This window comes from Nilaparvata lugens, chromosome X (genome assembly GCF_014356525.2).
Source record: "Nilaparvata lugens isolate BPH chromosome X, ASM1435652v1, whole genome shotgun sequence".
NCBI classification, from domain to species: Eukaryota; Metazoa; Arthropoda; class Insecta; order Hemiptera; family Delphacidae; genus Nilaparvata; species Nilaparvata lugens.
The window spans coordinates 9,795,711-9,821,891 of record NC_052518.1 but is presented as its reverse complement, the minus strand read 5'-3'; the positions used below and the strand labels follow the sequence as shown (position 1 = coordinate 9,821,891).

Genomic DNA, 26,181 nt, shown 5'->3' with positions numbered 1-26,181 from the left:
TTATACTGCGAGGTGTCCCTTGTCCTCTCAGGAAAGGGAACACATCGACCGGACTAATTACAAGTAAAGGAGACAGACAAGTGTGTGAGCCCATAAAAAACAGAGGACACATCACAGAGCTGCTCCCGAGGGGACAAAGAGCACGTCGCAGTATAAAGTCTGCTCATGAAAGGACAGAGAACACGTCGTCCGGGCAGATACAAGTCGAGAAGACATAATAAGTGTGTGAGTCCATAAAAAACAGAGGGCACATCACAGACTTGTGGCTGCTCCCGAGGGGACAAGGGTCAAGTCGCAGTATAAAGTCTGCTCACAAATGGACAGGTAACACATCGACCGGACAGATTACAAATCGAGAAGGACAGACAAGTGTGTGAGTCCAATAGAAACAGAGGACACATCACAGACTTGTGGCTGCTTCCGAGGGGACAAGGGACACATCGCAGTATCAAGTCTGCTCACGAAAGGACAGAGAACACGTCGTCCGGACAGATTACAAGTCGAGAAGACAGACAAGTGTGTGAGTCCATAGAAAACAGAGGACACATCACAGACTACTCATCGACTACTTGTACTCATCGACTACTTGTAGTCTGTGATGTGTCCTCTGTTTTCTATGGACTCACACACTTGTCTGTCTCCTCGACTTGTAATCTGTCCGGTGTTATCTGTCCTTTCGTGAGCAGACTTTATACTGCGAAATGTCCCTTGTCCTCTCAGGAACAGCCTCAAGTCTGTGATGTATAAAGTCTGCTCACGAAAGGACAGGGAACACATCGACCGGACTGATTACAAGTCAAGGAGACAGACAAGTGTGTGAGTCCATAAAAAACAGATGACACATCACAGACTACAAGTACTCGATGTGTCCTCTGTTTTTCTTGGACTCACACACTTGTCTGTCTTCTCGACTTGTAATCAGTCCAGTCGACGAGTTATCTGTCCTTTCGTGAGCAGACTTCATACTGCGACGTGTCCTCTGTCCCCTCAGGAACCGCCACAAGTCTTTGATGTGTCCTCTGTTTTTTATGGACTCACACACTTGACTGTCTTCTCGACTTGTAATCTGTCTGGTCGACGTGTTATCTGTCCTTGAGCAGACTTTATACTGCGACGTTTCCCTTGTCCTTTCGGGAGCAGCCTCAAGTCTGTGATGTGTCCTCTGTTTTTTAAGGACTCACATACTTGTATGTCTCCTTGACTTGTAATCAGTCCGGTCGATGTGTTCCCTGTCCTTTTGTGAGCAGACTTTATACTGCGAAGTGTCCCTTGTCCTCTCAGGAGCAGCCTCAAGTCTGTGATGTGTTCTCTGTTTTTTTTTTTTGGACTCACACACTTGTCTGTCTTCTTGACTTGTTATCTGTCCGGTCGACGTGTTATCTGTCCTTTCTTGAGCAGACTTTTTACTGTGACGTGTCCTTTGTCCCCTCGGTAGCAGCCACAAGTCTGTGATGTGTCCTCTGTTTTGCATGGACTCACACACTTGTCTGTCTTCTCGACTTGTAATCAGTCCGGTCGACGTGTTATCTGTCCTTTCTTGAGCAGACTTCATACTGCGACGTTTCCCTTGTCCTTTCTGGAGCAACCTCAAGTCTGTGATGTGTCCTCTGTTTTTTAAGGACTCACACACTTGTCTGTCTTCTCGACTTGTAATCTGTCCGGTCGACGTGTTATCTGTCCTTTCTTGAGCAGACTTTATACTGCGACGTGTCCCTTGTCCTATCAGGAAAGGGAACACATCGACCGGACTGATTACAAGTCAAGGAGACAGACAAGTGTGTGAGTCCATATAAAACAGAGGACACATCACAGACTTGTGGCTGATCCCGAGAGGACAAAGGACACGTCGTAGTATAAAGTCTGCTCAAGAAAGGCCTACCAATTTACCTTTTCAAAAAAATTATGTTTAATCTAAAAATTCCTTAAATCTAATAAAGCTATAAATATTAGCATACTACAAAAGCCGTGGTTGTAATTCCTCTCGTAGAAATTGAGCAATACTGTAATCAAAATTGAAAAAAAAAACAATAGGTAGGCCTAATTCAAAGCTCAAGCAACTCAACTTTACACTATATTACTATATTTCTCACAATTATTGAAATACGTCTTGAATTTGAAAAAGCTAATTTAAAACATGGGTAACCTACAATTGGTTAACCAATAACTGAGAATATTAAGAGATCTCAATGATTACTACCCTTGAAATTCATGATGAAGGATAAAAATTGTATTGGTAAAATAAATAATATAATAATAATAATAATAATAATAATAAAAGCTTTATTGGCATTCATAATTGAACAAAAGCCTCTCTTGTATGAGGTAAAATGATAGGTTGGCAATTTATCAAGCTATATTTTACAAATTTACAGGATTTTAAATCTTTTTCACAATAGTTCTTCGAATTATAACTTAGACACTATTTTGTTCCACAACTGTCGATTTCTTGCAGTGGTTGCCCATGCGTGTCCTACCCTTTGACATAGCTCGTCCCTTCATCGGGTTGGTGGCCGTCCTCTGCTCCTGGTCCTGTCCCTCGGCACCCACTCAGTGCAAGTCCTGGTCCACCGGTTTTCGTCCATTCTCGCGACGTGGCCCGCCCACTTCCACTTCAATATGTGCGCCTCTCGTTGTAGGTATTTGACGCGCACTCTTCTCAATATATCAGTGTTTCTTGAACGTTCACTCAGCCTTATGCGAAGAATGCTACGCAGTATTTTCGTTTGTGTGGTCTCCAACCTCCTGTCCAAGTACTCTGTGAGCGCTCATGTTTGCGAGCCATACAATATCGTCGGATAGACACACATGGATAGCGCTTTTCCTTTCAAATTATTTGAGTAATTGCCCTTGAAGATGCGTTTCAGTGCCCAATATTTCTTCCACCCTTTATCAATTCTGTGCTTGATTTCTTTCACAGATCTGTTGACAAACGATATAACCTGGCCCAGATATTCGTAGTCTTCCACGTAATCAAGAATTCCACAGTCGATTTCTACCCTTATTTTTTCGGAATTTGTCATTAATCTGGTCTTCTGAGCATTCAAGTGGAGGCCAATCGTTTTGCTAGCCTTCAGCAGTTCCTTCATCATCTCTTCTATTTGCTCGGCGCTCTCTGCCACAACCATCACATCATCTGCAAATCTAAGATTTGATAGTTTTTTCCCATCAATTCTGAGGCCCTTATCCTCCCACTCCAGCCTTCGAAAAATGTAATCCAAGCAGCAGTTGAATAATATTGGGGAGAGTGGGCAGCCCTGTTTCAATCCTTTCAATTTTTATGCTCTTTCCTTTTTTCTCCAGCTCCACATAGATTTCTGTATTATCATATAGACTCTTAATCACGTCAATGTACATTCTGTCTATGCCAGCTTCTTCGAGGGCATCCCACATCCTGCAATGACTCACACTGTCGAATGCTTTTTGGTAATCCACTAGACATAGGTAGAGCGGTATGTTATATTCCATCGATTTTTGTATTATCTGATTTGCAGCTTGAAGGTGATCTATTGTAGAATATCCTGGCCTGAATCCTGCTTGCTCAGTGGGGTGATTTTCATAAACTTTGTTCAGTAATCTATTTTTAATTATGGAAGCGAATAGCTTATACAGCACTGAGGGGAGAGTGATTGGTCTATAATTCTCAACATCCAGTCTTGAACCTTTCTTGAATATTATAATCACTTTATTTCTCTTCCATGCTAGAGGTATTGTTTTTTCTCTCAAGATTTTGTTGAATAAAAGTTTTAGTGGCTTCAATAGTTTTACAAATCCTGTAATCACTGCTTCGCCTGTGATTCCATAATCTCCAGGAGCTTTACCTTTCTTAAGACTTTTAATAGCATTGAATATTTCTGCCTCTAATATTTCCGCTGCTTCAAAATCGAATTCAGTCGCTTGTTGATTTTCTCGTATAGCCCATCTTTCGTCTCCATTGTCCTTCTTGTATAAATTCTCATAAAATACTGATATATGGTCTATAATTCGACTTCTTTCTGTCGCAATCCCACCTTCTGTATTCAATTTGGCAATCCATTTTTTTCTAGTACTGCTGAGCTCTTGATTGATCTTTTTAGTTGACCCTGTTGTCAGCATTATTGAATTTATTACATTTTCTTCGTATTCTTTTGTCTCTTTCCTAATTCTTGCTCGTACTTCTTTTCTGAGATTTTTGTGCTCCTCCTTCTCCTCGTCTGTCTTCTCAACAATTCTATTCAATCTCTCACGTTCTTCAATCAAATTCATTGTTTCAGTTGAGATTTTCTTGCTTCTTCTTTCCCCTCTCTGTACTCTTTCCAATCTGTTGGAAGCTATTCGAATCGAATGTACAAGTCCGGTATATATTTCTTCAATACTATTGTTTTGGGTTATATGTAGTTTTCTAATTTCTTCTGCTAAATTTTCAACATATCTTCCACTGTTTGTCTCCTCTATTCTCGTTCTTCTTTGTTTGATGAAAAACCTTCTTTTATGTAGCTTCATTTCACTCATCAGCATTCTGTGGTCAGAGTCGTACTTGAATGTTTTCATTACGGCTAGGTGTTATATTCAACATACAGTGTTGTTCCTCTGCTCCACCATAAAGTAGTCGATCTCATGCAAGCCTCCAATTAGGGATTTCCATGTCCACTTGTCTTCAATACTTCCTCTAAATAGCATATTTACAATCTTGAGATTATTGCTTAGGGCAAAATCCAGTAGCATTTCGCCTCTTTCATTTCCAATACTAGCTTCCCCCATCTCAGCGCTCCTTGCAATCTTTGCGTTGAAATCTCCCATCACTATTAGTCTTTCTCCTGCTCGTTTTTGTATCATTATACCTTCTAGTCTCTCGTAAAAAAGTTCCATTTCTTCCTCATTACTGTCGGATGTTGGTGCATGTACTTGTATTATCATTAGCTTATTGTTTCCAATTGATATTTTTATGAACGCAATTCTGTCTGATATGGGTTTAAATTCGGTGATCTTATTTTTGTGTTGTTTATTCACAAAAAAAACCCAACTCCTCTGTTCCCTCTTGTGGCTGCTGAGTGACAGAAGATATGCCCACTATTTCGCTCTACTACTTCTTCGTAGCTTCTCCTGATTTCAGCTAAGCCTAAAACATCCCATTCGATCTCCTTCATTGCTAGCTCAAGCTCCATAATTTTATCTTCTCCTAGGACAGACCTTGCATTAAATGTGCCTATGTGTATAAGTTTTCCATTTCTAGTTGAACTATTCTTGTTTAATTCCTGAATGAATCCGGTCCTGTGTATTCTTAGTTTTTGCTATGTCTGATTATTTACAGTTTTTTGACATTCCTCTTTTCTTTCTTCTGGTCTCTCAATCAGCTGTTTGTTTTGATGAGTGGATTTTTGCTCATTCACCTTGCTCGCTTCTTCACACGCATTGCTGTGCTTGGTGAGGAAACTCTCTATGCTTCTATTACCTTCCACCCTTCTCCCTTTCCTCCCAGACTGCTTTCCATGGCGACTTTTGCTTTCCTCTTCCTGATTCCTTGGACTCGACTCTTCACTTCTAGGTCGTTTGGCTGATTTGGTCTCTATATTGTCCAGTTCTTCAAGTGAAAATAGTTTCCCATCTACTTCTAGCTTATCCTTTTTCATGATAACCTTTTGACCCTTGCTTTTTAATTTCATGAGATGGGAGAATAAGTTTTTCCTTATTGCTCTGGTTTCTTGAGAAAAATCCTCCTTGATTTGTACATTTTTATAGCGTCTATCATCTTGGAGCCTTCTCTTCTCTCTCAGTATAATTCTTTTTATTGTAATTGAATTCAATTTCACTAACACAGGTGCTCTTTCTTTACTCTTATTTGTTTTCCATAACTCTTTGATATAGTTACCATTTATTTCAGGGACTAGAAACTTGAGAACGTTCATGATCTGATCATTCATTTCAAAATAGCTTCTACTCTGAACTCCATAGATAAGTAAATTAAACTTCCGCTCACTCTCCTCTACAATCTTTACTTTTTCTGCATAGTTTTGTTTCAAGGTATTTATATCTGATTTTATTCCCTCTATTTCATCTTCAAAACGAGAATTCATTGCATCCACTTTGTTGTCTAATGAATCAAGCTTCTCTAATTTATCCAGAATCCTGTCCAATTTCTCCTCTATTTGTGACATATTGTACTCTAGGATGTTAGAATGGTTATATTTTGAATGAAGATATGCTGTTCGATTTTGAAATTCGTCCTAAGGATGGAAGCGCCTTTAATAACTCAATTGTTTGGAGTATAAAATGTTTAAGCTATCTAACTGGTTCGATGAATTTATTTCTAAGATGTTGCGTAGGTCAAGGTAGATAACAGTCTGAAGACAGATAAGCAAGGTGTTGTGATGTAGCTCGACTCAGCGCCTCTATCAACCTCTCTCTCTCTCTGTTGTTCCGTTACTTTCTTTCGTATTTCCCTGTCATTGATCATCTGGTACTTTTTCGGTTTTCATGATTGCTGCAGGTAGTTCAAAGTCCAACTTGCGATCCACCTGTGTTGGAGGTCTCTGCTTTGGCTTCTTCTTTCTAACCTACAATAGTTCAACTTCCATTTTCCAATGTCCAAAGCTCATCACAGGTTGTAATTTACACAAAAAAAATTGATAACTTGTCACTGTTAGTCACTCCTTAAATCTAATAAAGCTATAAATATTAGCATACTACAAAAGCCGTGGTTGTAATTCCTCTCGTAGAAATTGAGCAATACTGTAATCAAAATTGAAAAAAAAACAATAGGTAGGCCTAATTCAAAGCTCAAGCAACTCAACTTTACACTATATTACTATATTTTTCACAATTATTGAAATACGTGTTGAATTTGAAAAAGCTAATTTAAAACATGGGTAACCTACAAATTGGTTAACCAATAACTGAGAATATTAAGAGATCTCAATGATTACTACCCTTGAAATTCATGATGAAGGATAAAAATTGTATTGGTAAAATAAAATAACAACCCTTTATTCGAAAAAGTAGTTATCAGTTGAATTATTAACGTTTATTCATGAAAAATTCCATTCGATATAGGGATTTCAATGTAAACACGGGTTGAAGTGTACGCTTTTGAACAGCTGATCGGCTGTAGGTACTGGCCATGAGTTGAGTAGGCCATGGCCTACATAGTAATACATGTCCGTCCAATGTTTGCTTATTTAGCCTACTTTATTATCCATAATATGGACGGGTTATGGGACATAACCATAAAAAGAGTTAATGGACTCTTTGGCCCGGTTGAATTTTAACCTCCATATCTAACCCTCTCAAGTATGAATTTGCTTGAGAAACGTAGAAAAATGCAATGAAAAACTTGAGAATAGAAACGCTCTGAATAACGCTTGAGAACACTTTGAAAACGCTGTAAAATGGCGTATATCTTTGGCATAATTTTGAATTTCTCTGCAGACAAAATTTCTTGACTCTAGCTGAACTTCTGTACCGAATTTGAACATTTTATCTCAATTGCTTCTTGAAAAATGTGAGAAAACTCAGAAAAACACTAGGGAACGCTAGGAAAGCCCAGTAAAACCGCCCATCTTTAATTCTGAAGTCCTCTCAATAGAAAATTTGTAGACCCCTGCTGATCTTCTTTACTAAATTTGAACCTGATCTGTCAATGATCTTTCTGAAAATATCTTTGGAACTTGTTCAACTCTGTTCTTAGTGCGCCTCTAGTTGGCCAACTATATACATACCAAATTTGAATGTATTTTGTCCAGTAGATTTTTAGTTTTGTTGATTATGGATGAGTGAGTGAGTGAATGAATCTGTGACATTTCGCTTTTATATATAGATAAATGGAATCGGCTTATACATACGGGATAGGGAATACACTATTTGCACATAATCTCTTATGAACTAATGAACTGATTAACTTGCAATTTCACATTAAGATTCTGAATTTACGGAGGATGATTATAGTCCTATATTTTTATATTTATTCATCAATCAATTCAAATTGATTAATAATTGAAGGAAATTTATTCAATTTGTGATTCAAAGTTCACACAAATAATAAAGGCCTACCAAACAGATCTTTTCCCAAGTGATCATTGGCGTAATTGGTGGCACGGGTAACTTATGATTGCATGGTTTCTGCTTGAAGACCAATCAAACTATTTTTTTGCGGAGAAATTTCAACTCTAATGAAGATTATCCATGTAATTTTGACAAAATGATAAATATTTATTTTATTTTTATGTTTCCGGACATTAGGAGATAGCATTTTACAAGTGAAAATTTTCCCCAGTGTAAAGCACGGGTTGCCTGCTAGTATTAATAGTAAAGCTTAAAAATGAAGTTTAAATGAGGTGGTCAATAACTGGTGATGAGGAAATTCTAGTTTGAGTGAAGGGATTATTTTCCTAAATCGAAGTAGGCTAAATTTTTTCTATCCATTTCATTTCTTTACTTATGCTGCAATTGATTTTGCTGGTGATAAAATGGTTTGGTAATTTGTTAATAGGCCTAAACAAATTACTGTAGTAAAATTTGATGTTACTTATCTAATAAACTAGGTATTTATCTATGTTGTAATTATTTGATGCTCACTTACGAATATTATATAGTGTTATGTGTATTGTGTATACATTTTAATTTTAATATTGATGGAATAAAATAATATTCCTTGTGTAGGATTTTCCAAAATGTAGATTGTCTTAGTGTATGGATCTTGAAATATAGTTCTTGAAATATTAGTCTGTTGGGGTAAAGTGTGAGTCTACCCTGTTCTGCTCTGGAGGTTGAATAGTCTTTTTGAATGTTTATTATGTATACATGTGATGAATAATATGATAATAACTCAATGGGGGATGATTTTGTATAAAAACGTCAAATACGGCTTTTGCTCATTATTTAACACTCTTCCGATTCTTATATAAAAATATTTTTCAGGTATGAAAAATGTCATCAATGGAGGTGGTGGAGTGCTTGGAAAAGTATCAAAAACTGGAACTGATTCACTACGGGAAGTTTGCTTCTGTTTGTTTTGGAAAGTTGAAAAACAGACCCCATCCTGCGACAGTTGCGATTAAACAAAATTTCAGATTCGGTTTTGCCGAAATCAGAGCCTACAAAGATTTGAAAAACTGTGACAAAATTCTAAAAGTCTTCGATATATGCGATAATTACAAAACAATCGTATTGGAGCTATGCATGAGTAGCTTGTATGAATTACTTGGATGTCAATCGCTCTGCTTGCCACAACAGAAAAACGTTATACGTCAATTTTTGAATGCCTTAGAAGCTATCCATTCAAAAAATTTTGTGCACAGAGATGTTAAATCGGCAAATCTCCTGATGACTTTCGACGGAGTATTGAAAATTGCTGACCTGGAAGGGATGCTTGAAAATAACGTCAACATGGCAAATTTCAAAGCTGGTACCCCTGGATTCACCCCACCTGAAGTTCTTATAAGTACCTCAACTTTGGCTGTGAACATCAGTATGGATTTGTGGTCGGCTGGCATAACTCTGTTTGAAATATTGACAAACGTCAGTAAAGACCTTATTGACCATGTCAAAATGTCTGAAATAAGATCTATTACTAATGTTTTCGGATGTGTTGCTGGACCATATCTGTCCAGTTTACCTGGTTACGAAGAATACTATGAATGGGCCAAATTTTACGAGGAAAGAAATCTTGCAGACACACTGAGATTACTGATGGCAGAGAACACTCAAGCCGAAATGGATATAATTGAGAAACTTTTGAAAGTGGAGCCGTCTGAGAGAGCTTCAGTCAGTCAACTGCTCGAATCTGATTTTTTTTCTGTTGAGCCCCTTCCGTCTGCAGACTTGACAGAGGCCATTGAAGGCTTCATGCGAAATCAAAATATTGAAAGACCACGTAAGTCATAACAATTCTCTTATCCATTCTTTTTATAATCAGAGACCCCCTGGGTTGGAGAGCTCGCTCATGAAGTGTTGTATTGATCTTTGTAATCCGCAACTTGTAATTATACAGTGTTCGTGAAAATTATGGAAACAACTAAAAATATTCCTTTTACACGGATAATTTGACAGCAGGTTTCATGGGTTATTGAAAAAAACAAATTTTTTGTCGCTCAAAATTTTTGTCCGTCATATGAATCTAACTTCATTTTTTTAATGGGAAGGTGGTCATGCAATACATTATTTCCACACATCAATATCACAAACTGTACAAAAGATATTCACATTATTTAAATATACTTAATAAATCATACAAAAATGAAATTGATGAATAGAATGACTTTTAAAATAGAATAAAACAGTTTTGACTTTTAATATGAAATTACTTTTTTATTTGTTGACGTGGCGAAGTTTGGACAGTTATGTCCACTCTATCAGGACAGTATCGGAAAATAAAGGTCTTAGATAATAAATGTTTTTCAATAAAATAAATTACTTGACTGCTGAAAGAAAATAAATGAATCAGATCAGTAATAATTGGAGTCTAAGATAAATCTGTTGATTTCATATAAATAGTGAATATTATGGATATTAGAAAAAACCTCATATTTAAAAAACCCTGATATCTAATATAATCTTCAAACTGTCTGAAAGTCCTTGGTTTCGCACACAGCAGCCTTGTTTTTTTTATTTACTTACTATTTTTTCTTAATAATGGCTGAACATAGGGAAGTGAAACTGCACAAACATTTCTCTCCAATTATTGGAAAGAGCTATAGAAAAATTATAACAATTTCTCAAATTGATAAAGCAAAGAGGCGGCCGTTAAAATTTTATCTCTTAAATAACAAAAAATCGCTGATTTAAAAAAATTACTAGAATAATTTTTTTAGTGAATTGAATTAGGCCTACAAATCGATTGACACCTAATTCTCCAAGATTGAACGAATATTGAGTGAGATATGGCAGCTCTAGTGATAGGAGACTGGAGGTTTATTTCAGTGCACGCCAAAGCATGCTACTGAAGTCTGCCTCAATATTGTAACAATCTCCATCTGCTTTGCATGTTATTAGTAAGCAATTTTAGATTATTTCAAACAATAATGGAACTTTACATAACCATCTTGGTTTGATCGCTACAACTGCCATACATCTCACTTAATATTTGTCCAATCTTGGAAAACTAGGAGGTGTTAATCGATTTGTAATTAAATTTAATAAAAATGTTATTCTTGTAGGTAATTTTTGTAAAATATACAGTTTTTTAGGTTATTTAGTGAATAACATTTTAAATGGCTGCAATTTTGTTTTATGAATTTGGAAAAATTCAATTCATAATTTTTTGTAGCTCTGTCTAGTTGTCATAAATGTTTGTGCAAAGTTTCTGTAGAGACGATCCAATAAATATTCAAGTACTTTTTGTTACAGCAATATAACAAGTCTTATAACTTATAAATAATTTAATTTAACTTCAATCATTTCATTCTGGTTTTAAAAGAAGGTTATTTTTAATTGTATGATAGTGGCTTTTGCTGGTTCTGACTCTACAATTTCTGTTGAATATCAGATAGGCCTGAAAACTACATTATTATTACCTATATATAGACGATACATAATAAATAATTAATAAAAACAATATAAAAATCGTGTAGTGCCCTTTTTATAACTTTAAAATAGTTCAACGACTAGTTTAAACCCTAACTTAGGTCATTTTCAACTTGAAACTACTTGAACTATTTTAAAGTTTTGCAAAATAATGGGTAATACTAAAAGATTTTTATATTGTTTTTATTAATTCGTTCAAAAGTAGACCATGTAACTAAAGTGTGTTTATAATAAATAATGTACATTTTTTGTAAATATGATTTTTTTGTTTTCAGCACAACACGACGAACCTGAAATAGACTGGGAGAATATTGTACTTCCAGATGAAGACCCACTCAGTCGTAAGTTTTTATTAACATTTTTCATTGTTTATGCTTATCCTACTCATGTTATGCTTATTTTGTTCATAAAGATAATTCGAGAATCATTCCAAAAGCTCATCATTCTAAATCCAATAACGCTATGTTACAATAATATTCTAAGATAGATTTATCATGTGTAAATTAATGTTATAACTAGAATATATATGTATATACAGGATGTCCCACCAAATTTGTAACAGCCGTTGACCATAGATTCGACTCGACATTTCTGACAAAAAATGTTCAGTAAACTTTTTTCCTATCGACCTTAGTTTTCGAGATATATTTCGATTTTTCTATATTTTCAGAATATGCTTACTTTCGGTCATTAAATACTCAATAACTCGAAAACTACTGGTCGAATTTCAATTTCAAGGGTACTGTTGGAAAAGAGAATCATATTTCAAACAAGATTAATCTAATTTTATTTGTTGTAAGATATTTTGTAGTTTTTTATTAGGGCTTAAACTTGAAAAATGCTCTTCTTCAAATTCAAAGTGAAATTTCAAACCGTTTTTCTCGGTTTTTCTTCGGGTGATTATAATGGTTTCATTATAATTTGCATTATTTTCTGTAGCATATAGCCTAAATCCTATATAAAATATTAATCATACTTTTACAAGATCCAACAAAATTTATTCAAAGAATAATAATTCAAAGTAGACAAAATGAATGACAGAATCAAAAATACTGATGGCAATAATTTAGATGATAATCAAGTTACATGTCATGCTCACTGCTTGCAGTAATTCTAAATAGCCTCCATTTCTTTTTGTGCAACTTCTGCTGCCGTTTATCAAACTTCGATTTGCCCGTCTCACTTCGTTGAGCCGTCTCTTCATTACTTTAATCGTCAATCGAATTCTGAGAATCAGTTCCTCCCTGTTCTCTACAGGTTCTCTGTCAACTTTATACTTTTCACAACCCCCCAAAAGTAGAAGTCTATTGGAGTAAGATCAGGTGAGCGTGGTGGCCAACTTACGGGTCCACCTCGGCCAATCCACCGCCTAATTGTTATCAAGCCACCCACAGACGTTTGTAGCATAATGAGGGAGGCAGCCATCCAACTGGAGCCACATATTCTGCCTCAAATTGAGAGGCACGTCTTCCATCAATTCGTGAAGCTCATTGGCCACAAAGTCCATAAAAACTTCACCATTTATTCTTGCAGGGAAAATGAAAGGTCCATGTATGTGGAAAAGTTATTGTGGAAATTTACAGCACCAGCTCTTGTGAACGTACTTTTATCTGTGATCTGTTCATAAAATGTTTGATTTACAATCTTGTGCTAATATCCAACGGCAAAACTGCATCCTTGAAACAGTATCAGGTTCATTCAACTCTTGAAATGGGTATCATGAAATGGTCGAAAGTTGTTTTTCAATATTCTTTGAAATATCATTCTTGAAACATTCAACATCCCAGCTGCCCGCAGGATGCTGGATCGAGGATTCTGCTCGAAATACTTCAGAATAAGATTCTCAAAAGCTTCAGAATTTAAGACGGGCCTCTCGTATCTTGAAACTGTTCCTAGACCCTTACTACCTTGATATCTGTCAATCTTAAAAACGGGTTATGAGATGGGTGCTTTCGGTCAAGAAAACGTTTCCTGCATACTCTCACTGACTCTCTTGAATTGCATCCACTCTCTCCATACACCAATAACATGTTCAAGTACTCAATCAAGGTAAATTTCATGATAATGAACGCGAATACTTCTCTACTAGCCAAAGTTGATACATATCATGCCAATTGACTGGAAAGCACACTGAAAACTATACTGAAAATAGGCTGAAACATACACTTATTGTTATTTCATTCAGGATTTATAGTACAGGAAATAATGCAAGTTATTGAAAAAGTCATATCATTGTAGAATGTTGAAATGTTGATTAAACCTTGTGAATATTGTCAGAGAGAAATCAGGTGATTTCACCCTAGGATCACCACTTGATGAATGCTGTTTGTGGATTTCCTCATTTCGAAGGTGTTCATACCAGATATTAGCAGTTTTGAACACTTTATCATGGAACTTACCACTTCTAATTTATACTCATTCGAAAGCTTATGGAATGGAGAAGTTTTTGAAATATTGAAACAATTATAATCATCCGGAGAAAAACCGAGAAAAAACGGTTTGAAATTTCACTTTGAATTTGAAGAAGAGCATTTTTCCAAGTTCAAGCCCTAATAAAAAACTACAAAATATCTTACAACAAATAAAATTACATTAAACTTGTTTGAAATGTTTTTCTCTTTCCAACAATACCCTTGAAATTGAAATTCGACCAGTAGTTTTCGAGTTATTGAGTATTTAATGACCGGAAGTAGGCATATTCTGAAAATATAGAAAAATCTATATAGGTATCTCGAAAACTAAGGTCTATAGGAAAAAAGATTACTGTACATTTTTTGTCAGAAATGTCGAGTCGAATCTATGGTCAACGGCTGTTACAACCTTGGTGGGACACCCTGTATATACATAATAAATAATTAATAAAAACAATATAAAAATCTTGCAGTACCTTTTTTTTAAACTTTAAAATAGTTCAACGACTAGTCTAAACCCTAACTTAGGTCATTTTCAACTTGAAACTACTTGAACTATTTTAAACTTTTGCAAAATAATGGGTAATACTAGAAGATTTTTATATTGTTTTTATTAATTTGTTCAAAAGTAGACCATGTAACTAAAGTGTTTTTATAATAAATAATGTACATTTTTTGTAAATATGATTTTTTTGCTTTCAGCACCACACGACGATACACCATCAAACGACGATACATTCCTCGATTGGAAAAATATTGCACTTCCAGATTAAGGCCTACTCAGTCGTAAGTTTTTATTAATATTTTTCATTGTTTATGCTTATCCTACTCATGTTATGCTTATTTTGTTCATAAAGATAATTCGAGAATCATTCCAAAAGCTCATCATTCTAATTCCAATAACGATATGTTACAATAATATTCTAAGATAGATTTGTCATGTGCAAATTAATGTTATAACTAGAATGGTGAGGTGAAAAAATGCTCATTAATATTCTATTGTAACTCATCTATTGAACATACTCGCCTTGAATTATCATTATTATAATTCATTGAATTATAATTATATTTTCTCAAATAGATTTTAGACCATAACAATATATTTAATTACTGTAGTCCTATTCAAATTATTATTGAAATTCAAAGTAGCTCATTATATGAAACAAAACAAAGAAAAAACACATTCCATTCATAGAGTATAATTCCAATCATTTGGCAAGTCATATTATCAATCACAGGAGCTATATTTGGCAGGAATTGAATTGAATTGCCTTTTATTTGAAATTAATTTCTTCATTGCACTGTTGTTGTTCAGAGTATAATTCTTATTGATAAGTAAGATTATGATGAATTTAGCATTTGAAAATAGTTTCAAAATGTTGGAAAGTTTTATGTCTTAAATAAGTAGCGTAATACTTCTGTTCAGTTTATCAACCATCTTTTATATTGAAACTTGTTACAGAATGACTTGCTATAACTAGGTACATAAATTATTTTGCTATCAATAAATAAACTAATTTGCAATCATATTTATCCTTATCATGTGGTATATGGTATATGGCAAGCCTCCCGCTCTAATCGAATTGCTCCATCTGCTCGCAATGTCTTTTGAATACTTCATATTGTGTCCTTACAAGGTGTATAACTTTTCAAATAGTTTTGCCAATTATTGCTGGCATCCACTTTATCTGAACTGCCAAAGTAAATCTCATTAACACATTTTTGAAAAAAAACCTTTTTGATTTCCTTCCTTTGCTGCAAATTCTTGTTTGGTTGACAAATCTATCTCTTCTCAGATTTATCACAAACATGAGGAAGTATGGAAATTCTCCAGTTGTTGAGTTACTACTTGTCTTCCTGAGCAGTTTTAGATTATATGTTTAATTTTTCTTCAATGTCTTCTCCCTCTCCGGCATTAAAGAGAGACTTCACATTCTGTGCGGTTCTTGCCTATGCCTGTTACTTCAAAATTATTTTCACAGTTGAAACAATTCAAATTCAACTTATTATATTTTTGTGTCATCCTTGGTCTGACTCACTTGGGTAAAGAGAGCATGAAAATTGTTTCCATTCCCAAATCTACTTAAAACCACATGCTCCCCGTTATACCCTGAACATTAATTTATCCAACACCAAAATGTTGCACAGAACTCTCAGAATCAATCATTTATTGATCATTATGCTTTACTTAAAATGTTCTGTTTGCAATAAGGCTTGAAAACTGTCTAAAAATCAAGGGATTTGAGTGAGGCTAAAAACGGACAAACATCAATATCACCAGAAGCAACTTTTTTAGAGACTGTGTCATGTGGTGGTCTGACAACATGTGTGCAAAACCGGTCATTGCCAAACGAGATTGAATTTGGTCGAACTCAACCGCTATATATATGCTTTGTTCGTTGAGTTCAGCCAAATCTTGTTTGGCAATGACTGGTTTTGCAAAAAAGTTGCACAAATAGCAATTTCAACATTGCCTTTCATTTCACCATTGGTGTGTAGGCCTATATAGCTATTACTGTATTGTAAACAAATTTCCTTTTAACTTCGTCATAGACTATTTATTTTGTAGTGTGGATTGATATATTGATATCGTAGAGCCCTACATTGATAATTGTTATGATTCTTTTTGTTTTTCAGATGATTTCCATGAATAAGAAGAGAAAAATAAAGAATTAAATATGTGAAGATGTGAAGGATTAGGATTCAAGAAGTTATCAATAATAACATAAGCTACCCATTTTGTTATCTATTATGTTCATTATTCGTTTTTATGTTCATTTTATACATATTTCACAGTTATTCAAGATTGATTAATATTAAGAGAATCTATTTAGTAGAGACAAGTTTGTTTGAAGTACTTAATGTCTGATTTTATGATTACTCAAATACAAAAATGCTGCGCTAATTACATAATGCTGATACTTGAGTTATTAAAGTTTGGAATTAAAATGATGTTACCTCTGAGAAATCAATCAATCATTTAATTTATTCCACAAACATAATATAGGCTAATATAACAAAGAAAAAATATGAAAAATTTAAAGTAAAAAGTAGTAAAATTTAAGTTTACATAATGCTGATACTTGAGTTATTAAAGTTTGGAATTAAAATGATGTTACCTCTAAGAAATCAATCAATCATTTAATTTATTCCACAAACATAATATAGGCTAATATAACAAAGAAAAAATATGAAAAATTTAAAGTAAAAGCGGTCAACCCTAGGCATAAGCCCGAGTGGGGTGTACTTCTCCTAATAAAACAAAAAAAAAGAATACTCGGATAGGAGTCGCTCCGCTCCTGTATATAAACTTGACATAATAACTTAAAACATAGAAGAAAATACATTCTATTCTGCTGCGTTTACCTATAAGTAAGGATGAAAACAAGGATGAAATAATTACATTAGTCAATATCAGGGCTTGAAGTTGCACATTGTTTCTCTGAGAGCCGTAGTAGACATCAGGTGTTCTTTCGGTGTGAAATGTTTCAACCTCCATCTGACTAATTCAATAGAAATTTATAAGCTATAATGATACAAAATTCTCTGGTCTATATGTTACAGAGTATTTGTAGCAGTAAAAAGTATTTTGTAGTTTGCAAAGTTCTACTTTTAGTACTTAAAAACAACTTACAATAATTGGTCATTTCACGAGCTACCGTATGTTCAATTGAGTGTGGGTGTGAGGGAAGAGATGATATAATATGAAACGTAGAGAGGGTATCGAAATCATTCCGAAGTAGGTACTGATAAATGTTAGGTAGTTATCTTGTATCCAATTCAATAAAACAGCTTACCAAGCACATCAACTAGGTCACAAGGACAATATTAAAGTAAAAACCAACTTAGCACACTCAACATGCAGTATATTATATATTTTGTTTTACACAATATTACACAATAATAATAGTTTGAAGTTTATGGGTTGAGTAGTAAATTTACAATGATAGGTTGCAAGTTAATTAAAAATGATAAGTAAACATGATATATAATATTACATGAACAAGAGAAAACCTTACATGAAAATCATTACCTACAACATTTTGTGCTTCTCCAATATCTCGTGTTGTTTCTCTAAGAAAAGGATTGATCTATTTATCAAAATTGAGAATGTGAAAGCCTTGAAAAGAAATTTTGAAACATTAAAATCAACAAGTGAAATTACTTTGTTACTTCTAGTATTATAGATACTCACATACATTTTTTGCAATTCTACAAGAATAGAGATTGTACACTACTACCGTTCATATCTACATGAGATTTATTGGCATGCTCAGCATTAGAATAGAAGAACTTTAAAAGAGTCTCATAAAATAATAATATCAATTGATTTCTTGTCACTTAGAAGATTTTATTTCAGTAGATTTTCAAGTTGAATGCTTGAAAAGCTCCTGATAATAAGAGAAAATTATTTACATTGTTTGGCTATACAAACCATAGGCTACAATATAAAACTCTGCATATGAACAGAATAAATTTATCGATAAAATATCGATGTTCATATTGTTCAAACTAAATTCGATTGAGATAGAAACCAAACTTATTTAATTGATATACATAATAAATGAAATTGATTTATACGAAAATTATTAAATTGGTAGAAATTTTTATATAAAATCTTAATATTATTATATAGCTTGTTGTATATATTTACAAAATTATGTTGTTCCAAGTATATTGTGGAAGAGATTTTTACCAGATAAACTATTTAGTAACATCATTTTTTTCGATAAAATTTACTAAATTTGAAGTATTTCATATAAAGCATGCACTCTCTCCAGACTCTTCTATCATTGTCAATGAAGATTCAAAACGTAGAAATTTGATTGAACTCTAATCAGAGTAATTGTTATATCTTGGCTGGATGCGCCATCATTTTTTACTCAAAATCACTATTTACAAAATTTATTGTCTACACAACATTCATAACATTTCATGATGATAAACACCGATTGAAATACTTTTAAAATTTTCAACATTCACATTATTAAAATAAATATTATTTATTCAAAAACTTGATCATTTTATAGTAAATGTAGAATAAATATTTTTGAATATGCATTTCAATATAATATTATTTTCTATTTATAGATTTTCTTGATATGTAGATGAACTACATCAAGTAATCGAATTTACATATTGTAATTGAATATTAGAAACTGATTTACGATATAAATTTGAAAACATTATTATGTTAGCCAATATTGACTATTAATATAGGTATCCATATAATCATATAATTTTTCAAAGACTATGAATAATATAGACACTCTTGAACTAAAGCATATAATTATATACACCTTTATTTATGAATCAAATTTGAAACACATAGTTCAAGATATATAAAGCTATAGGCTTTTTCATAATAAAAATAATTATTCTTCATGCACTGATAGGATACCATACATTTCCATAACATAAAACGAAAACAATATCTGTTACAAATATAGATTTGAAAAGCATCAGAAACAAAAATCAAAATGTGAAACAGCTAGTTTCCTTTATTACACAAAAAAGGGCAAAATTGCATGATTCTAGGATATTTTATAATTCAATTATTGACTAATTCTAATTGATTATTAAATCAAATAGAATGAAGTTTTATTGCTATTTATTAGATAAATAATAGATTTATTATTTATTTATATTATTCCACATTGATTAATCTATGTATAATTGTATTGTTGCATACGGTATCAGATTGCTCCTCATAAATGCATTGACTCTCCATACATTTTTGAATAGTCATCAATGTGCAGGAGAAATCCACATTAATTATTCTCTAATCTTCCTAATGAAAATAGCAGCATATATTAGAACTTTTAATGAGATGAATCGATTATATATGGCTTACGTCTACCAGAGAGTATAGAATGTATCATTACATTGTAATTGTTCTAATAACATATTATTACTATAATAATGTAATTATTATTATAATGACATTACATTGTTTTAATTGTTATGTAACATAAAATGTATAGAATGTTACATTCTATCCTCTGTGGTAGACGTAACTGACGTCTACAGGAGTATTTAAACTACAGAATACGACACCTACTATTACATCAGCGTCTGTTATAAAATCGTGCTGACATGAAAATGATACACACCACTGGAATGAAATCAAATTACTCGACACATTTATGAGTTGCACTTATTTCGTGACCACATTTTTTGCACATCTCTGATTTTTTCGCTTTAACAAGCGAATTGTATTTTATTGGCGAGGTCAGGTCTCCGTTTTTTTTCTCTTCAAATATATAGTCTTGCTGATCGAACGAAAGTGATCGGCTCTTATGAAGATTATAGGACTGTAATCGTCAAATTGTGATTCTGGAAAATAATACGAAAAGCTTGAGCACAGCATTTTTACAAATTTAATGGACAATATTCACTTTCTGGGTAACGGCTGTTCGTATTCACACAAAAATAAAATCCAAGTACCCTTTTTTCAACTTTATTTCACTTCTCACAGCATGTTTCGACTTGTAATGTCATTTTCAAGTGAGTGAGTAAAATAGGTAATGTTAAATAAATGCTATCAGCAACTTCTTGTTCATGATCATGTGTTAGTTATAAGATTTTCTAGAACTGCAAATTTCAGTTTTTAGTTTTAGTTTTTGAAAGCTAATATTTTTTTAACTTTTTTTGTAATTGGGTAAAAGATTCTTTGTGTCGTGAAAGTTAAGTGAAATTTCTTACTTTTACAGATTGCATTCTTTTAGTAATTGGTTTTGTGTCAAGTTTTCTGCAGTTCAAGAAAATAAATCATATGAATATAGAAACACATGCTCATGAACAAGAAGCCTAGTGATAGTATTTATTTTATCACTTTTTTGTTTGTTGTTGGTTATCCATCTTGTTTCCACTATTATTATTACTATTAAATTTTATAAAAGTTTAAAGTGAAAAAGCACTCACATTCTTTGATGTGGCGACGTCCGTTTCGTGCTGTTATCGCACATTTTCAAGCCAAACAGGAACTCCTGAGTTCAGTTTTTCACTCCTGAGTTCCTGTTTGGCTTGAAAATGTGCGATACCAGCACGTAACGGACGTCGCCACATCAAAGAATGTGAGTGCTTTTTCACTTTAAACTTTTTTGTTATTAAATAAAACGACTAGCAGTCAAATTACTTCAATAAATGAATTTATTCACTTACGTACAGTGCCATTACGTACAGTGCGTTGGGAATGGAAAACTCCAGAAGCAATTTTTGCAGTTCGTGGCCAAGGAAATAAGGTAGGTTTATAAAATATATTAAAATTATCCCTATAAAAGTTTCAAGTGCGATCACAAAGTAGATATTTAGCCAAGCGAATAGATTCTAGATTTATAATTGTAATTCAATTTTCATTTGTTGAAATAATGTTGAGGAATCAGTTTATCATTTGTTGTACAAAGAAAAATGATTTATTTCAAATTAAACCTTTCTTACAAACATTTACTCATTCGTTTTCAAACGAAACATAATTTTAATAGATTTCACTCATTCATTTATTACATACTAGTAGGTAACCCGTGCTCCGCAAGGCTACACTTACTGAAATCTCGAAGAATTGAAAATAGGCCTATAAACATCCTCGGTTAATAAATAAGAATCTGTATGCAAAATTTCAAGTTAATCAGTCCAGTAGTTTAGACGCGTCAGATGCATCATTCTTGAATTTCCTATCCCGTACGTGTATAAATAAACCAATTCTTTCCTTAATATAATATAGATTTAACTTAACATAACTTGTAGATAGGCAGTCGATAAATTTTAATATAATTATCTTGAATGAATTCTACTTCTTTTGAATGAAATAGTGTAGGCCTATTGAATGGTGGAGGTGATGTGAAATCTGTTATCATTTGAAGTGATGTTGAGTTTAGTTACACACACATCGATTTTTAGACGTTAAGATATTTATTTATTTATTATAAATTCTATTATGAGTGAACATAACTTGACAGACATATGATGTGATCATGTGTTTGTCAAGTTCCATTCAATCTAATAGAATTTATAAGGACGGCAAAAAATCGATGTGTGTGTGTAGGGCCCTTAACAGGAATACACTAATAACTTGTTCACTTATTTCTAAGTGGGACGTATTTGTAGACGATCGGGTAGTGAAAGCCATTGACAATGAAAGCCAATGACACAAATAAAACTATTGAGAAATTCCTACGTATATAAGTCAACAATGGAGGTCGAATTTTAAAGAACATTATTTTTCAAACGTGAAACTGAAATTATAGAAACATAAAAAATTATCTAGTACCATCCATTTTATTGCAACACTATTATTTTCAGCCCTTCAAGAGCAATCCTCAAGTGTCAAATGGCTCTTGAAGAATTGAAACTAGTTATATTTCAAAAAAATTAAGGGCACTTGATACTTTTTATTGTGTCTTAATAATCAGAAACCTGAAATGAAGAGTGAATATGAAAATGACAAAATATGAAGTGTTCATCATGAAGGCTTGTTTCCTGTACCTTCAACAGTATCTAAAAAAATTACATAATAGTATATTTCGCACCTAGAGCAGAAAATGAGATTTTTCCGGCTTGAAATCGGTTTTCAAGTCCGAGGCCATAGGCCGAGGACTAGAAAAGATTGAGAGCCGGAAAAACATTTTTGCCACACACAAAAATAAACTATATATATATATATATATATATATATATATATTATATATATATATATATATATATGAGAATAGTTGTTTACTAAGCACTTCCGAAAGCAGAAGTGGAAGGTGATAGCTCTAGCAAATCTGAGGTAATCTGAATATCAGAAAATTGTCCAAGTATTTTTATTTTTTATTCTGATTTGTCTAAATAACCTAAAAGATGATGTTCAATTATGTGGGAGGTTGAGTTTATACTTTTTTATTCTTTCAAAGACAATAAGATGATATTATTATAAATGTTTTAATTATTGAATAATGAAAAGTTTTTTGATCACCTTTCTTAGTCCCATGTTAGCGGCTGGAAAGGGTACTCTTTCCGGCCTAGGCCGGAAAGAAACCTGTTCTGACGTCAGACGAGAGTCGTCTGCAAACAATGTCTTTCAGATCTACGTAGGGACTGGAAAACAGCTGCTTTCTGTGCAGTGTGGCGAAAAGTAAATATAATGACATAAGCAAAATTGCACAGTGTGTTCAGCAATGAAGTAACGCTTTTAGTACCTATCTCTCATATTTTTTGTAACCACATTTAAAAATTAGGAAGGTCGTTCCATTGCGAGACTCCGTATGGAATGGGTGAACTCTATTTTTGTCAAATCTATTGAAGATACGACATGTATTTTCAGTTAATGATAGAATTTACTCACGTTTTTCGTACTCAATAGTGAGTAGGTCTAATTATATACTGGAAATGCATGTCGAATCTTCAATAGAGTTATTATCAATTGCTTCATCATGGAAAACAGCATCGATCACTATTTGATATTGTAATAAATAAATTATTCTACTTGCCTGGACTATCCTTAGATTGTGTTTGCAGATTGGACAATACATTTGCGCATTGATATACTGCACCTCCATTATCAAAGACAGCAACAAAACTGCCATTAACCATTTTTTGAGACATAGGAGAGTTGGCTAGTAGCAGACTGGACCCGAAATTCGCGTTACGTTCTCTCGTTTCTGTTAAAAACATAAAAATATAAAATTTAATCCCATATAAAAATATCACATTAATCCACAATCAATCATGAATGAAACATACATTTATCGAAATTAATCATGAACGAAATATCTAGAAATAAGTAGAGAATTCCTGAGAGAGAAATAGACTAAAAATACTTTCAATAAATAGACCTTCTGTGACGTAAAAATGATAATATAATGAGGAACGATGTGAAAAGGTTTGACTGTATTTTAACAAATACATTTGATGAATGTTGAAATCAACACGAATTAATCTGTATCTCATATATCATAATATATGTGGATGAAAATTTTTATCCAAATAGAAATAACTATCAAAGTAAAGAATAATATTTTATTTCTAATGAATGATAGAACAAAAGCTTATGAATAATATTGTAAGTAGTGAATGATAAGTGGTTAGCTAATAAATAATAAATGTCTAATGGCTATGAAGAACGTTGGCCATGAAATAACTGTAGATCAAAAAAATAAAATTTTAATTTGACTTTACAAATTAATTCAATTTTATACGGTAATGATTAGGCTAATAGATGGATAATTTGATAAAATTATAATAATAACTTTATCATGTGAATAATAAAAATTAAGGAATTAATAAACAATTTTTCCAGCATTAAATTCCCGAAAATCACTCATTATTGTTCATTTTTTTTATTCTTTATTGATTCATACATAAGTAGATGATCAAAATGATAGGGAGAGGAAAAATAAGGTGGCTTTGTGCTATTTCTCTCCCAAATTTAGATAAGGTTACACATAGTCCGAAATAGGGTAAGTCTTGTAGTTGTTCGCTTCACAAAATTTTCAGTCCTTAATTATTTTACAGAGTAGATTTTTGAATTCAGATGCTTCAAAACCAAACATAGAAAATATATGTGAATTCAGTCAGTTACAACTAGAGCGCAGTGTTATTAAATTGTCAATCAATCATGATATCATGAATATTTGTAAACTCTGGCTATTGAAAAAACATTTATATAACAATTATTATTACTCACCACTAATTGGAGTTACTTAATTGTCATTTCAGTATGAAACTATACATCCTAGGACACTTTCTCATGGTATATTAGGTCCAAAAATAATAGAAATTCATCGGAAAAAAAATTTCTTTATTAGTGTTCAGTACTCTGAATACATTCAGTTACAACTAAAACTTATTTATCCAATTTTTAATCAATCATAATTATTTGAAAATTAGGGCTATTGAAAAAAAAATCAATATACCAATCATAGAATTATTAGCAAATAATATAACATATAAATTTTCCAAGTTATCACCTAAAAGCATCGACTCATGAATATTTATTTATTTATTTATTTTTTTTTATTTATTTATTTATTTATTTATTTATTTATTTATTTATTTATTTTTTATTTATTTATTTATTTATTTATTTATTTATTTATTTATTTATTTATTTATTCATTTATTTATTTATTTATTTATTTATTTATTTATTTATTTATTTATTTATTATTTATTTATTTATTTATTTATTCACAATATCACATCGGAAACAACAGGTAATGACCCAAATATGTTTCCTTAACACAACAATAAGTACAGTATACAATTCAATAAAAAAAAAAGATACTAAAACTAACGTTTGAAAAGAAAGAAAATAATAGTTAGAAAACTACTTCTTAAACACTCCTTAATAGAGTTGATGGTGAAAGTGATGGTGAAAATGAATATATGAAGTGATGAAGGAGAGGTGCTTTCAATAAAGATGATGAGAGAGCATGCAGTCTCATATGAATGATAGTCATACATTCCCATACTGATACTGAATATATCTTCCTTTTGGAATACTCTTTTTGGAGGTATGGTATTCAAATGGGCAGTCGGACTAGCAAATTCTGTCAGAGACAATTCTCCTAATGAATTTTCTAATAGAATTCAGTAAAATAATGAACGACTTGAACTAATGAATTCTATTAGAATATTTTCTTGTTATCATTTATGAAGTATGAGCTCCTCTGCTTTGACACGGAAAATTTTAAATCTTACAAAAAAACTATTTGGTTGTCTTAGGCCCAGTTGCACAAAAGTATGTTCAATTTTTTTTCAATGATTAAATACACGACAACCAATCAGAGAAGGCTATTAAGTGGTTTCCACCAGATTCAAATGCATCCCGATAGTATTAAGAAAACAGCTTTTTCCACAGATACAGGTCACTATGAATTTCTAAGAATGCCTTTTGGATTAAAAAACAGCCCACCTACATTTCAAAGAGTACTCAACAATATCTTGAGAGGTATTCAGAACGAAAAATGTCTTGTCTATCTAGATGATATAATAATCTATTCTACCAGTCTCCAAGAACACATCAAAAGATTGAGAGAAGTATTTGATGGATTATGAAATGCTAACTTTAAAATTCAGCCAGACAAAACAGAGTTTTTAAGAAAAGAAGTAGCTTATCTAGGACACATAGTCACACCAGAAGGAGTAAAACCAAACCCAGAAAAGATAAGAGCAATACAACAATTTCCTACCGTATCCCAAAAACTACTAAAGAAATCAAAGGATTTCTAGGACTGTTAGGCTATTACAGAAGATTCATAAAAAATTTCGCAGATGTAACCAAACCACTAACAAA

At 32.7% G+C, this 26,181-nt stretch overlaps 2 protein-coding genes across 3 annotated transcripts in view; one reads left to right on the top strand and one right to left on the bottom strand.

The window, feature by feature from the left end:
• Positions 1 to 26,181, bottom strand: part of LOC111059673 (synaptojanin-1) — a 132,625-nt gene that overhangs the window by 23,928 nt on the left and 82,516 nt on the right. The window lies entirely within an intron of this gene.
• On the top strand, positions 8,896 to 16,872 carry LOC120354766 (cyclin-dependent kinase 9-like). Of its 2 annotated transcripts, XM_039442377.1 has the most exons (4): positions 8,896 to 9,844; positions 11,769 to 11,834; positions 14,607 to 14,690; positions 16,542 to 16,872. In XM_039442377.1, the coding sequence occupies exons 1-3, from the start codon at positions 8,899 to 8,901 to the stop codon at positions 14,675 to 14,677; spliced, it is 1,083 nt and encodes a 360-aa protein (XP_039298311.1). In that variant the 5' UTR covers positions 8,896 to 8,898; the 3' UTR covers positions 14,678 to 14,690; positions 16,542 to 16,872. The 2 variants fall into 2 exon arrangements, with proteins under 2 accessions (XP_039298311.1, XP_039298312.1); XM_039442378.1 differs by lacking the exon at positions 11,769 to 11,834 and having other exon boundaries at positions 8,907 to 9,844.